A 15,142-nucleotide genomic window follows, 5' to 3' on the forward strand; every position below is an offset into this window, starting at 1 on the left:
TTTAAGAAAAAAGTGAATTCATATTTCATGCTTTCATGTGCATGTTTTTAATGCTCTCATTTTCTAACTTTTAATTGCAATATTTTTTAGAAATAGTGCATGCAGGGTTTTTCTTAGAAGTGACTGCTCAAGAACTGACTGGAATAATAACTGTTATCCTCATTCTTCAACTTAATTTCCTTCGACTAGACAGTCTAAAAAGTAATTTGTTTTTATTCAATCCGCCAAATTCTTTTACATTTTTCACATTTAAACAATGTCAAGAAAAAACCAGAAAAAAAACCATAGATTTATTTCTCATTTTCTAAATTACAATGCTAAATTAATGCTAAAATAAAGTCAAGTGTTTATATATATTAAAATTTGAATGATTTTCTACTTACAAAGTAATGCAGTGATTTCAGTTTTAAACAAAATGCAAGGGTTATAATAGAATACATTATAAAATTAAAGAATAAAAAAGCAATAATTTAAAAAGTCCTCAGTCTTGATAAAATTCAAAATTTGAAACCTTGTATAAATAATGCTACAAACTGAAGTAGTTGAAATTTGAAATTTGTGACATTAGAATTTCATGAAGATTCTATTCATTTTAATTTGACAAGAATAATCCTAGTAAACAAAATAAGAGGCTAAGAAAGAAAAATCTAAGGATTTTAAAATCAAGTTAACAGATAATTTTTCTCAAATTTGAAAGTGTACTTTAAAATCAGACAGTGTTGTTATATTTCTCAGCCTTTCGTTTTTCCACAGCTTCAGAGAGTTCAAGAAATCGTTTGTTGAGAACTGCATGTTCTTGTTGTCCTTCTTTGACATGATTTTCATAATACATTCGAATATGCTCACGGGAATATTGATCAGCTAAGCGAACAGGCTCAGGTATGCGATATAAACAGCAATTATTTACGAGGCGAACAGCTGTTTTCAGTGTAATTCTATTTCCAACTGAGATGAAGACAGGATTAGAGCTATGATCAGTGCTTCGTAAAGCAGTACCATAAACAAAATTGGACTCACCAACCAAATCATAAGTATCGCCTTTCCTTAGAAGCCTACTTTTAAATGCATTTTTCATGACTACACTTTTCTCAAGGCCATCAACATGAAACAGCTTTTTAGCAATTCCAACAGTGGGTACATTCAAAACAACTCCAAGATGGCATGCTAGGCCAAATTTCATTGGGTGTAATAGACCATTTCCATCGACAAAAATAATTTGCGGATAGAGCTCTGGGTTTTGCTGTAGCAATTCCTCGCATAATTTCTGAATTGGCTCAACTTCACGAAAAGCTAAGTAGCCTGGAATATAAATAGATGTCAAATGTACCATTTCACATTTCCTGTACTTCAGTTTTAAGTCAGGATAAGATAGAACAACAAGACATACACATGCACTGACCAGATCATTCTTATCCTTAGGGAAAGAAATATCAACACCTCCTACCAGATGGACTTTCTCTAGAAATTTGGCATCTTCTGTAAATAACATTCTGGATTTGAGAAATCTTTGTTCTGCTTTCCATTTATTGATCAGCAAATCACATTCACGGTCAATACTTGCCAAAATATCTGCCACGCTTTCTTCCTCAGACTGGAGAAGTGTTCTATTTATATCATTTATGGAGATTTCAAAAAATTCATCCTTCTCTTCATGATTGGTGTATGTGTAATTCAAGTCCTCATGGACTCCATTGCCAAAAAAATTCCCCATAAGTGCCCATAACATGAACATGTTATTTTGACGTTTGTTTTATTCCATTTTGTGTTTCAGCCTGGAATGAGAAATAAACAGGCTAGAATAATAGTTTGTAGTAAAGGAGTCTATATATAAGGAGTTAGACAAGGTAGTTCACAGCTTTAATAATTGGTGGGCTTGAAAACAATGATCTATCATTTTGAGGACAATAAAAATTTATCCTATGAATCCTATGAAAGAAGCAAAGGATGAGCAATTAAGTTGTTGTGGGATTTACATAAATACAAAAAAACGAATTTTGCTCATGAAAAGAATGAACGAAAACATTTTCAAAACCACAATTTTTCATAAAAGTATACCCTAAGTAAAAATATTAAAAAGCAATCGTTCTGATAATATAAAAGTACCCCTCCCATCAAATTACATCTCAAATTGGGAGTGGGAAACTTTTCAGTGTTTCTTTTAGTTCTGAGTACAAGTCTTCGTAGTCTTCGTCTTTTTTGATCATGACAACACAAGTCGCACGTTTTGTTTGACTTGCAAGACCAAGGTCAATCCTGGCCGGAACATAACAATATGGAATATTGCTTTCCTCGCACAAAATTGGCATATGTGAATATACATCAAGCGGAGAAACATCTCCAGCCAAAATGACCAGTCCCTTTTCCTTTTTGCGCAAAGCTTTCCCGACTTCTTTGACACCACGTCTCAACTTTTTCTTATTAGCTGCTTTCTTGACAACTTTGTAGATGCGTTTTGTGACTTTTTTGTTTGCTAATGGTTTAGAGATCAAGTTCAGCATGGGCAAAAGTTCATCATAACTTGGTCGCTCAACTTTGATTTCTGACAGTGTGATATCTCCATTACTCTCATCAGCTGTGCTTTCTTTTTTACCCATTTTTTATGTTGTTATTTGTTGTGCAAGCTAAAACATAATCAACAATTACAAAGTATCTGAATTTTCGATGGAGAATGAAGCACTCTTAATTAGGTATATCATACAAAAACAGTCTGCCTAACCATAATAAAACTAGATTAGAGAGAAATTCTTTACCAGTTTTATTGCAAAAGGGAACTTTATGAGCAAAGCAGTTTTGCTACATTGTATGGTCGCACTTTTAACAACATAAGCGAAAATTTTAAAATAAGGCAAATGTGACCTTCCATATGAAAAGGATCACTATCGTTTTCTACAGAAAGGTGTATCCATAGCAAAATTATCAATAGCTTGATCGATTTTATTGTAACTTTAGATTCTTCATCGATGGTTAGTATCGCTAAGGAAGTTCTATCAATAATTCTATCGCTATAAAGGATTATCGATAAAATCTATCTTTGGAAAGTCTTTATTGATAAAGTTTTATTGTTAAAAAATCATATCAGTAAATTCTATCGCTAAAAGCAATGAGGCTTTCTTGCTGAAAATGTAAAATTTGCGTTTCTATTTGATTGGTATTATTTCTGAAATTAGTCTAAAAACAAGTTGATAAAATCAAACAATCGTGAAAACTACGAGGAAAGCGGGTTGTTAAACTAAGCATAAAAGACGTTTGTAAAAGTTACCAAGAAATCGAGTTGACCAGAGTTGACCAAGCAAGGCCCTTTTTTCACTTCAGAATGAAGTATTTTTCAAAGATTTCTTTAAGACTGGGGCGTTTTCCACTGAGGCCTAGGAAGATTTTTTAGAACTCAACAAGACATCATAGTTAGACCCATATCATTATTCATGCCCCTGTTTCATACACAATGTCTAAGTAGAAGAAGGAATAGGAGTTAGTAAGTTATTTTGTCTTCTCCTTATTTCCTTCTGCTGTTGTTTATGAGTGGATAAAATTAAATATTGGGTGCATCTTTTCTCTTATCCACAATCACGAAACATTACTGTGTTTAATTTGGATTTTATGGGTTTTTTCCCAGTTGAAAGAAACTCAACTTTGACCCCTTTCCTGTGTGAACTGGAATTTAATCAGCTCATTATCTGCGTACATAAAATTTCGATTTTGATTGCTGTAATTTTCGTTTAAGTTCCCATTCGGGACATTAGGTACCGTTTTAAATCCAGGTCTAACTGCTGTCTTTCTTGCCTTTCAATGGCAAATTGGCCTCTTTAGAGAATACAGCAATCAAACACAGATGAAACCCAATTGAACACTACCCAGTATTTTGATGTTCTATTGAGATTCAATTGCGTTTGACAATGGAATTTCAGTTGTTCGATTGCGCTTGATTTGGTTTGATTATCAATTCCATTTGATTGTCTGGGCATACAGTATTTTCTTACTAAAACTAAATTTCACCATGGCTTTTTTTTCTCCTGTATTTTTGCATATATACTGTAAGATTACGGATGGAAAGGCAAGAAAGGTCTATTGATTTGTCTTCTACAAGACAGCTGTTGCCTTGAAACAAAATAACTCATCCCATTTTTGCTGCTTGGAGTATTAATTAATTTATGCTGTTATTGGTGATTAGTTGTTCAACAGTGTCTCGTTTTCCTAAAGGTCTACAGCATATTTTCAATACATCTTTCCTGTAACTCGCAAAAAACATATGCGAGCCCATGGACTTGATGCAGCGTTTGCTCTCAAGAGTTAAACAAAAACCTGTTTTTACCTGTATTTCCTTAAGGAAAAGTTTTTTTAGCTTTTCTTAAGTTCTGTCAATCGAAATCCTCTCAAATTTTAAGTACGTTCTTTCTATTCATGATATTATACCACAATGAAGATTTTTTCCCAAAAAAAATATCACTGTCAAAAGTTAGAAGCTGAAAACCCAACTTCCCTTTAACCTTGCAAGCAAAAACATGTACCTTTACTTCTCAAACAATTTTATACACAACGGTGGAGTGAACATAAAACCCCTGGAAATCTTTAGGTTTTGATAAGCAAGATACTTACATACTTATTGTTTACTTTTCAGGTATTCATCCAATCAGAATTCACGCTCAGAAACTTTCAACTAATAAAAATTCAGTGATTTCCATATATTAGAACAGAAAGAAATGCCAATTTGTTAAAGATTTGTTTAAAGCCACCTTATTTTTTGTTAAATATCCCCGGGGCTCAACGTCGAAAGGAAAATAACCATGTAGAACCGCCCTCGTAGTTTAATCCCGGGATTGAAAAAATCTGGAGAAAAACCTTTTCTGTACATAAAATGTAGCTGAGGAATTTTAAAACGCGGCATTTAAATTGAAACTAGATGGCGGAGAAGTTGTGATTGGAAGTTTTTCTATCTATCTATCGATCTCTGCCATGATCTGAGAAAAGGAAGTAACTACATTTTTCTTATTTTGAGATAATTGCATAAACAAGTTGACCTTATTCAAGATTAATGGATTTGTTTTAAGATCAAAACTTTTGCTGATTGTGAAAGACCAAACCCTAGAATAGTATAATTTTTAAAAGAAAGGAGTTAAAAAAGGAGTTTAACATCTTGATTTTGGAAAAACTTACACAAGTTTTACTCTACTCAAGCTCTTTCAAGCTAAAAATTTTAAAGTTACTTCTTTTTGTCAGAAATTAAACTGCAAAATAAAACTTTAGTCCAAAAAAATTGATAAAAAGAAGTCTTTTACTAGAAATCAACTACTGGAAAACACAAGCTGGACTCTTAGGAGTTGATTTTTGTCAAAAATTGATGGTTACTTCCTTTCGTCAGATCACGGCAGATCTGGGCGACTGGTGTTGCGTCGCTGTGGTTTGTGTGGTGTGTTTGGGGTATTATAAGGCTTAACACCCTGTCCCTTTTGTAGGGTGGACAGGCCAAAATCTTTCCCTCTATTTTTAGAAACCAAACAAATTTTATTTGAAAGTCCTTACCTTTGTGAGAAAAATGAGGGGTCATTTATTATAATTAATTTAGGGAAACCATCCAGGATCCTGCCATTCTATAAGCCAGAAAAAACTAAATGACACTTGTAAACTTAAGTTTCTTACTATTTTCCATCAAAAACAACCAAAAACATTGCTACTTCCCAAAGCTGGAGACCAAAACAAATTATCTTCCAAGATTATGGCGCCCTTTTAGATCTATTGTTATGGCCATCTAAAATGGTGGAAAGAGTTGCGGAAAGACAGGGGCGCCCGCTAGCTTCGAGGGTGGTAACGCCAAAACGCCCAATACGATCTTCCAACAAAAGGCGAGTTATTTACCGCGCGAGTTACGTCATACACTCCACTGCAGCACACAACGAACGGTGTTTCAGTGAATATCAATAATTATAAGAATATTTTATGTGCTTAAATTCAGTAAACTTTGAGTTCTTCATTGAAGATTAAGAAGATAAGAAGATAAAAAATGCGCTGGATAATTTTCATTGTAACAGTTTGGTCAATCATAGCTGAAAGTTTGAAAAAGTTTTTCCGACGCAAAAAAAAATTTCAGCCAATTAAAAGCAGTGTGCTTATATTTACTATGTTTGCTACATCGTCTAGGCTAAAAAAAGTGCGAAAAGACACGACATCATTTTTTAATGAGTGTTGCTATGATTTTTTAGATTGTGGTAGCGTACAGGAACTCGCCAAATGTTCCTAACTGGAATTGGTTAAGTATTCCCAAAGTTATTCCATTTTCTAAACACAAAAAAATTACCTTTTCAAAGAATTGCTTCCTTACACCACGCCAGCAAGAAATAATTTTCGGAAGCACCAAAATCGTGCCAAAAATGGTAGATGAAATCTAGTCTTCCGTGTGGCGGGGTGTGGGGAGTTTTGCCGGTGCGGTCTGAAAATCGGCCCGATGACTGTTAAACTTTAGCATATTGCTAATGAGCTGGAAATGATAGCTAAAAACAAATTTCACCACTAGAAAGCTGAAATGTTCAGCTTTCAGATGGTGTATGGCTTAAATGAAAAAATCCGCAATCTTGTTAAAAAATCGCAATTTCTTCTATTTTTCGAAATTCCAGACAGCCTGTAGATTTTCAAATAAAGCGTATTGTGATAAATTGTAGCCTAATAGACCTTTTTTCAAAGAGCAGGCTTCGGCATATTAGGCGTGCGATCGCACGCGCACGCCTCCGCACACGCCTAAAAGCCTTTTAGGCGTGCAATTTATCACACGCCATAAATCATGAAAACCTAGCGAGGCGTGCGATCAATCGCACGTGCAAAAACTTATTCTAGAAATATTTTTTCTGCTTGTTGAAAGAAGATCAAATATCATTTTCTACTTTAATCATAAGAACCAAATAGATGAAAGATAAATTTCCTTTACTCTTTCAAACTGCTATATGTATACAAAATTTCTTATAAAAAAGTTACTCTAATGGATACACATCTTCTCTCTCCTCTTTCTCTCATACTATGCTTTGGTCTTCAATAAACAAGCCTTTCTCAAAAATAACTTTTGCTGCACGATTTTCCATCTCTCTAAAACCTTTTTAAAAAAATCACTTTTGCTGTATGATTTTTCCTCTCTCAAATCTTTTTCCTTCCCTCTCGCATGCTATGTTTATGAGGTCCTTGGTTTATGACAATAAACTAGCTCTTCTTAAAAGTTGCTTTTGCTGCATGATTCTTCTTCTCATTTGTTTTCCTAAAGTAAAGTATTCTCCTTCTTGATTATTCAGTGCTCTTTTGGTTTCTGTTTTTGTTTTTCAAATATGAAGATTGAATATACACTTTCTTCAATTTCCTGTTGTCTAGTTTTTATGTAGATAAAAGAAAGATCATTCTTAGGAATTGTTCAAAAGTTTGTGCCTCATCATTGTTAATGATGTTTATAAAATAAAAGAAAAAAACAATCGCACGCGATCGCACGTCTAAAGAAAATGAGGCGTGCCATGATTCGCACGCCTAAATTACTAAAAATTACTATGTAGGCGTGCGATGATCACACGCCTTCTTTTTTCTTATGCCGAAGCCTGAAAGAGGACGTCCTGTTGAATAATTATGTAGTCCAGCCATAAAAACAATGATAGAGCCATGCATAATTACTGTATCATGCATATTGTAATAATTATGAATGGTTTTATCATTGTTTTTCTGCTGGACTACACTAAGTAAGTAAGTAAGTAACTATTTATTTACCATTTGAACACTTAAAATACATGAGACGGTATCCACAAAATAAAAAAGGAAGGAGACCGCCTTATAGCCTGGACTAATCATAAAGATGCGGCCACCTAAGTGCAAGTAACAATTGTAAAATACATAAATTATTTCAGTAGATTAATTTGATTTTTTTATTTTATTTACGGATTAAAGATAAGCTGTGGGTAGGGGGTGTGCTCAGTATTCCCCAAGACAGTGAGTAAAGGCAAGAGATTTGACAAAGCTAGAATCAGATGAGCTCAGAGTAATATTTGGATAAGATCGCTGAATACTATTCCATTGTATTATGCAGATTTTAGAAAAAGATTTGTTACCAAAAGTAATGGTATTGTAGGAAGGAACAAAAAGGAGCTTCAATCTTGCTCCTCTGGTACCTTGATTATCGTCACCTTCAGCTTCAAGCTGAACCAATTCAAAAAAATTAAGAAGATCTTGGGGTAATCTATTGTTCAGGAATTTGAGAACAAATGAAATATTAAGAGATCTGACTAGGTCAAAGATTTTAAGAATTTTAAGATCAGAAAAGAGTGGAGAAGAAGGACATTGAAAGGAATTAAAAGTCATGAGACGTAAGGCTTTCTTTTGAAGAATAAATATAGGTTTAAATGTGGTGTTTTCAGTGAGGCCCCAGAGCTGACAACCATATTGGAGATGAGAGTGAAATAGAGCGAAGTAGATGTTGACTAGAGTTTTTGTTGGAACGTAGTGCCTGAGCTTAGATAAGATACCATTTGCTCGAGCAAGTTTGGCTGACAAAAAAGTGGTGTGAGCTTTCCAATTGAGATGCGAATCAATCAAAATACCAAGATATTTAATATAGGAGCTTTGAAAGATTTTCTTACCTCCAATTTTAAGAAAAGGGATGAAAGGAAGAGGTTTGCGACAATGTCTAAAGATTAAAAATTCTGTTTTCCCTGCATTAAGGGAAATTTTATTCGCTTTCAACCATGTTTGGAGGGATCTCAAGTCACGATTGACTCTGTTGCATAATGAAAGCAGATCAGGGTTAAAATGTAAGAGGTGGGTATCATCAGCAAAATGAAAAGTTTCACTTGAAAAGATGGCATTGGGAAGATCGTTTATATAAATTAAAAATAAAAGGGGTTCAAGAACAGAGCCTTGTGGAACTCCATGAGGAATTATTTTAATAGAAGACTCAGTGGAGGAGATGGAAACAAACTGAGATCTATTGGATAGATACGATCTAAACCATTCATTAGCTTTGCCTCTGATTCCATAATGATTTAATTTTGAAATCAGAATAGAGTGATCAACAGTGTCAAAAGCCTTTTGCAAATCAACAAACACACCACATGCAAAGTCACCACTATCAAGAGATTTACGAATACGTTCAACAATGTTAAGCAAAGTGTGGATTGTTGAGTGAGATCTACCGGGTGACCCACGAAAAAGTTCGGACAGTTTTCGGCGTCTCGAGGCCGAGCAAATGTCTCAAAGTGCTTGAAATTTTAATATGTAGAAAGTAGATATTCTAACTTAAAGTTTGAGCTATTACTTTTTAAAATTGACCGACAAGTTCCCTACTTATGAGCTTTTAAAGTCAAAATTCACTTTTCGGAAAGAGCGAAATTACGTCAAAAAAGAGGTATCAAATTTTTTTATTATCAATCAATCAAGCAAGGTCGTTAAATCGTTAGAAAAGAGCATGTTAGATATTTTTATTCAATTTTAAAACTTTTTTAGATTCTTTACTTTCCCAAAATTTATTAACAAGTTATTCGTTCAGAAAAGAACCACTATACACTTTCTAGCATATTCCAGGCAAACCCACCCTCTCTGTTCTTTCATAAGACGCGACATTTTCATAAAGAAGGCAAACTTTGCCTATTTGCTAAATATTTTTGATAAAAATATTTACAAAAATTTATATAAATCTACTTCGTTGTTAATTTATTATTTTACAAACTTTAATTACCTACAACACTAATTAACGAGGTCGTAAAACATCAGCTCACTCGAAAAACACAATGTAAAAGATAAAGAAAACAATTATAATTTGATACCTCATTTTTGACGTGTTTTTGCACTTTCCGATAATTGAATTTTGACTTTGAAAGCTCATGAATGAAGAACCACTGAACCAAATTTAAAAAGTAATAGCTCAAAGTTTAAGTTAGAGCATCCTCTATCTTTTAAAAAAAAGATTGAGTTTATATTACTTTTATTTCAGACCCTAGCCAACGAAAACTGTCCGAACTTTTTCGTGGGTCACCCGGTACGAAAACCAAATTGACGTTCAAAAAATACGCCATGAGAATCTAGAAAAGTAATGATACGAGAATACATAAGTTTTTCAAGAATTTTTTCGATGTTGGAAAGTAAAGAAATTGGGCGGTAATTAGAGATCTCAAGAGGGGAGTCTTTGTTTTTGAAAACAGGAATTACTTTGCAAAGTTTAAGCATTGTGGGGGAAAGAGCCACATTCAAAAGAAAGGTTAAAAAGAAAAGATAGCGGTCCAGAAAGATCAAATTTTAAAAGGCGAAGGATTTTTTGGGGGATGCTATTGGGACCAGATGATTTATTTAGGGGAAGGGATTTAATAATTAATAAAACTTCAGCTGGGTTGACACGGTCAAGAAAGATAGAATTTCTGATGCGGTTCTTAAGATAATGGGAAAAGTGATGGTTGGTTGGACCAATTTTGGAGCGAACAGTCTCTGCAATGGATGTAAAAAAGTCATTGAAGCCATTGGCAACAACTTTTGGATCTGAGGTAAGATGACCATTAACACAACATAGTGTCCTCCCCCCCCTTTATAAAGGGGGGGGATTCTGATTTTGGCCCTTTTTTCAAAGTGTGGGGGAAAATAAAAAATTTGAAATTTGCTGGGGGAAAATAAAGAGGGGGGAAAACCATAGATTTAGGAGATTTTGACTGGGGGAACTTCACTGATCTCAAGGTGATCTTGTTGCAAAACCTGTTTAAGCAATAAAATCAGCAAATCTTTTGGGATAAACCAACTTTTCAATACAATTTCATTTTTCCAGCACTTTCAAGGCTATTTTTTCAAGCTTTCCAAAATTTCAAACTTGATTCAAGGCATTTTTATGTTAACCATATGGGGGAACCGCAAAATCTTCAAATAGCTGGGGGAATTCAAAAAAGAGGGGGGAACCGAAAAATTTTGAAATATGGTGGGGGAAATAAAAGAGGGGGGAATGGAGAAAAATTTTAATTTTTAGCGGGGGGAACCAACCCAGGAGGACACTATGCACAAATAGACGAGGGAGATGATTTAGAATTTGAGCCAATGATCTCTCTGATACCTTCCCAGACTTTCAAAATATTAGTAGCATGGACAGAGAAAAATCTGGAATAATGATTATTTTTGCTCTTACGTGTAAGAGTAACTATGAGGTTTTTGTAAGTTTTGTATCGTTGATAATAAAAAGTTTTCATAATTGGGTCTTTGGTTTTGATATATTTTCTTGAGTAATATTGACGTTGAGAAATTGATTTGATAATCCCAGGGGTGATCCATGGTTTAGCTCTGGTTTTTTGTTGGCGTTTTGTCACAATTACAGTTGGAACATGTTGATCAATTAGGTTTTGAATTAGATCATAGAATGTTTTGAAAAGCTTGATCAACATCTGTTATGTGATATAATTTGTTTGCCCAATCAGTGCCAAGAAAGTCTAGAATAAAATTATTTTGGTCAAAATTTTTCCAATCTTTCCTAGAAGATTTACCAGGCTTTGGTTTGTTAGGAGAACCACAGATAAGGTGAAATTGGGGAAGATGATCAGAGATGGAATAAAGCAGATTACCTGAAAAACTGTGTTTTTCAGAAATTGAGGAAAAGATATTATCAATAAGTGTCATAGAGTGGTCAGTAATACGAGTAGGAAGGAAAATATTAGGTATAAGAAAGTGTGATCCAAAGTTGTTCAGGTAAGATAATATGTTAGAATTGGAAGGAGCATTGAGAAGATTAATGTTGAAATCACCAAGAAGAATAATTTGTTTATTTTCTTTGTTAATTTTATTTAAAAATGATTCTATGAGTTTGTTGAATTCATCAAGAGAGAGAAGTGGGTGTTTATAGATTGATCCAACGATGGTGTTAGTGGAATTCGGACAAGATATTTCTGCAAAAGTGGATTCAAGAAGAGTTGGGTAATAGAGCATAGAATCAAGATCTTTGCGAGGTTCATAGTCTAGATTTTTTGAGATGTATAACATAGTGCCACCAACAGAAGCCTCCGTAGGAGTATGAATTGGTACATGAAAGTTCTCAAGATTGAAGTTAAACGAAGGTTTTTTGCCTTTCAAAAGACGGGTCTCGGTAATAGCCATTACGTCAAAATTGTAGTTAAGTTTAGAAAGAAGAGTAGTTAAGTCATCAAAATGTAGAGCTAAGGAAGCAATATTCAGGTGAAAAGAAGAAAAGGAAAAGGGTCCGTTTTCACGAACAAGTTTTTGAAAATCAGAGGTTTTGTAATACTTACAGTCGGCAGTCATCACATTGTCAAGGTCAAGACAATTATTTGAGCAATGATCAGAGATAAGACTAAGATTGCGAGCAATCTCGAGAATTTTAGGGTTCAGAGCACCAGAGGAGGAAGGTTGAATTTCAGGTTTGAAAGGAAGTGAGCCAAGGAGGCATTTAGGACAGTACCAATCTTTGGTACTGTTTGATAAAAAATGGAATTCAGCAAGAGATAACCCTGAGCATTTAAAATGAGTCCAAAGTTTACAGGAATCACAAAAAATAGAGTTGCCTGTCATTAACTGATTTAGAGCATACTGAGCAAGGATATTGTGTGGGCATAAAGTGAAACTTACCAATCTTTATAGAGCCAAAACAAGGTCAAAAACAGAAAAACCATGGAGAAACACCATAATGAGCTGTGAAAGAAAACTTTAAAACAAAAAAGTAAAAAAGTACGCATGCAGTTCTCTGTCAGCAATTATGAATTTTGCGGACCGAGAGAGAGCAACACAAAATCAAAACAAAGCACGCGTACGGGTTGTAATTTAAACTAAAATGAGAAATCACAGCACAACGCGAAATATAGAAATTAGGGGAGTGTCCCCGAGAAGGAAAAAAAATATATATATTTTGACAAAATAAGATCTAAAATATGTAGAAATTTATGATGGAACCTTGGTCTTAAAATCGTATCCTGGAAAAGTACCTTCTAACACACTCAAGTGTTCGATTTTTGACTTTACATCAATCCCGTTTTCTTTGTTTGAAATGAAAATAGTACCATTATATACCCAAAAACGATCAATTAGTTTCTCGTCAAAGAGTTTTTTACATGAGCTCCATAGGAATTTTGTATAAGGAGCCAGATTACAGTTAATGAAAATGTTATTATTAATACCAATTCTTGCCAGTTTCTCTTTCGCAGCTTTTCCCTTAAAATTATTTTTGTTTTGATGTAAGATATCACATTTCTTTCTATTGACAAATCTAATTATTGTTCGTGAGTTTTTGTCTTTTTTATTTTTTTTCAATCTATGACAAGCTTCTATGTCGGATTTGTGGATAACAATGCCAATGCTGTCGGCTATCGATATGATTTTTGATTCCAGATCTTCGTCCTCTTCGTCTGGGATTACGTGAATTTCTACGTTATTTCGCCTTACATATTGCTGTAGGTTTCATATTCTCAATTTCAATCTTTGTCAGTCTCTTTTTTGTTTCTTTCAATTCCTCTTTTAATAATTCATTCTCACTTTTTAGTTGCTTGATAATTTCTGCACTAGCATTAGAGATTTCTTCTGAGAGAGAAGCATGTAGTTTAGCGATCTCTTCAGTAAACATTTCCTGGGTAATTGCTAACTTTAAACGACATAATACATAATAACTACATAATTATTCAACAGGGTGGCCTCTTTGAAAAAAGGTCTATCTTACCCTGGGTTTACTAAAAAAAACGCGATTGAAAAAATGAACCAGCTCAATAGCGACAGCCATTTGTTTTAATGTGGGTCGAGAATTTTCCGGTGCAGTGGTCAGTGCTAAGTCGTGTGGTCAGTGGGGAGACGATAATTACAAGGTCTCAAAAGAAGGTTGTCTATTGCTCATTCCGACATTTTAAATTTTCCGGGGGTTTTGTTGTTTGGAATTGATTAACTAACAGTTAGGTAGGGTCAGGGTTGCTAGTAACGGCTTGTCACTGTGCCGGGTGCATACTCGGCGCCTTGGGCCCCGCAGGGTTGCTAGTAACGGCTCGAATTTCAGTCAGGTGTAAAGTCGATGTCGGAATGAGCAATAGACAACCTTCTTTTGAGACCTTGTAATTATCCTTTTCCTGGTCAGTGCTAAGTCGTGTTTTCACCTTAACGTCAAAAAACATCAATATCTTTGGAAAGAAAATAGATATCGCTACTTTAATTCAAAAGGGGCCTAAGTCCAGGTACCCCCCATTTCAAAAGGGGCCTAAGTCCATTTTTATGAAATTTGAGATCTTTAGTTTTTCTCAATCTCTGGCTCATTTGCTCTTTTTTGATGTATATAACAAGTAGTTTTTGAAGTTAAAACGGTTCATAACTTCATACTGAAGCTCTGATAAAAGTGATGTTTAATTCAAAAGAGGCCTAAGTCCATCATCTTTTTACAATTAAGGGCCTAAGTCCATCATCTTTTTACAATAGAAGGGCCTAAGTCCATCATCTCTTTACAATAAAGGGCCTAAGTCCACCAAAATAAGTTTGTTAAGTTTTAAAGAGGCCTAAGTCCAATTAAATTGCAAATGGGCCTAAGTCCATGCATCCTAAAAAGTTTAATTGATTTTTTCTTTATCTTACTGAGATTGTCTTTCCTCTTTATCTTAAATCTAGGTGTAAGTGGCTTTATTTTGGTGTGTCCTATGTGCAGGTTTTGAACTTTTAAAGACAGAAATTAACCCTCACACATTTTTCAAAATTCATGTTTAATTCAAAAAAGGCCTAAGTCCACTCTGTAAGATTTACTAAGTTGCACCTAGTACGTACAAAAATATCTACTTTCCAAAAGAATGCTTTTTTATTGAAAAAACAAGTTCAAGCTATGGCTTTCAGAAAACATTTACTTCAAAGCTTTACCATCAAAAATGGTTTCAGAATAAAGGAAAAACTTTAATCGAAATTTTCTCAAAATGACCAAAATGGACTTAGGCCCCTTTTGAATTAAGGCTCACAGGACTTAGGCCCCTTTTGAATTAAGGTAGCGATATATACCTGGATGCAGTTTTTTATTGTTTCCCGGATAATACACCGTTTAGGAGTCTCGCCATTTCACGGTACTCCATTGCCAGTGTAGACCTAAAGCTCTAAAACAGCATCTAATAACATGAAAACCAGAATATGATTCTTCAATGGGAATTAAAACTATAAAGTGCACTTACAAACATCAATTTGTCAGATCTAACAAAAT

At 34.3% G+C, this 15,142-nt stretch overlaps 2 protein-coding genes across 2 annotated transcripts; both read right to left on the reverse strand.

Annotated features, from left to right (window-relative positions):
• Positions 1-331: 331 nt before the first annotated feature.
• On the reverse strand, positions 332-1,782 carry LOC136819527 (endonuclease V-like). Its single transcript, XM_067075760.1, has one exon. The coding sequence runs from the start codon at positions 1,730-1,732 to the stop codon at positions 710-712; it is 1,023 nt and encodes a 340-aa protein (XP_066931861.1). The 5' UTR covers positions 1,733-1,782; the 3' UTR covers positions 332-709.
• A 341-nt stretch (positions 1,783-2,123) lies between these two features.
• LOC136819558 (H/ACA ribonucleoprotein complex subunit 2-like protein) lies at positions 2,124-2,594 on the reverse strand. Its single transcript, XM_067075793.1, has one exon. The coding sequence runs from the start codon at positions 2,592-2,594 to the stop codon at positions 2,124-2,126; it is 471 nt and encodes a 156-aa protein (XP_066931894.1).
• Between the last annotated feature and the right edge of the window lie 12,548 nt (positions 2,595-15,142).

Source organism: Clytia hemisphaerica, unplaced genomic scaffold, assembly GCF_902728285.1.
Source record: "Clytia hemisphaerica strain Z4C2 unplaced genomic scaffold, Clytia hemisphaerica genome assembly, whole genome shotgun sequence".
In the NCBI taxonomy this organism is placed as follows: domain Eukaryota; kingdom Metazoa; phylum Cnidaria; class Hydrozoa; order Leptothecata; family Clytiidae; genus Clytia; species Clytia hemisphaerica.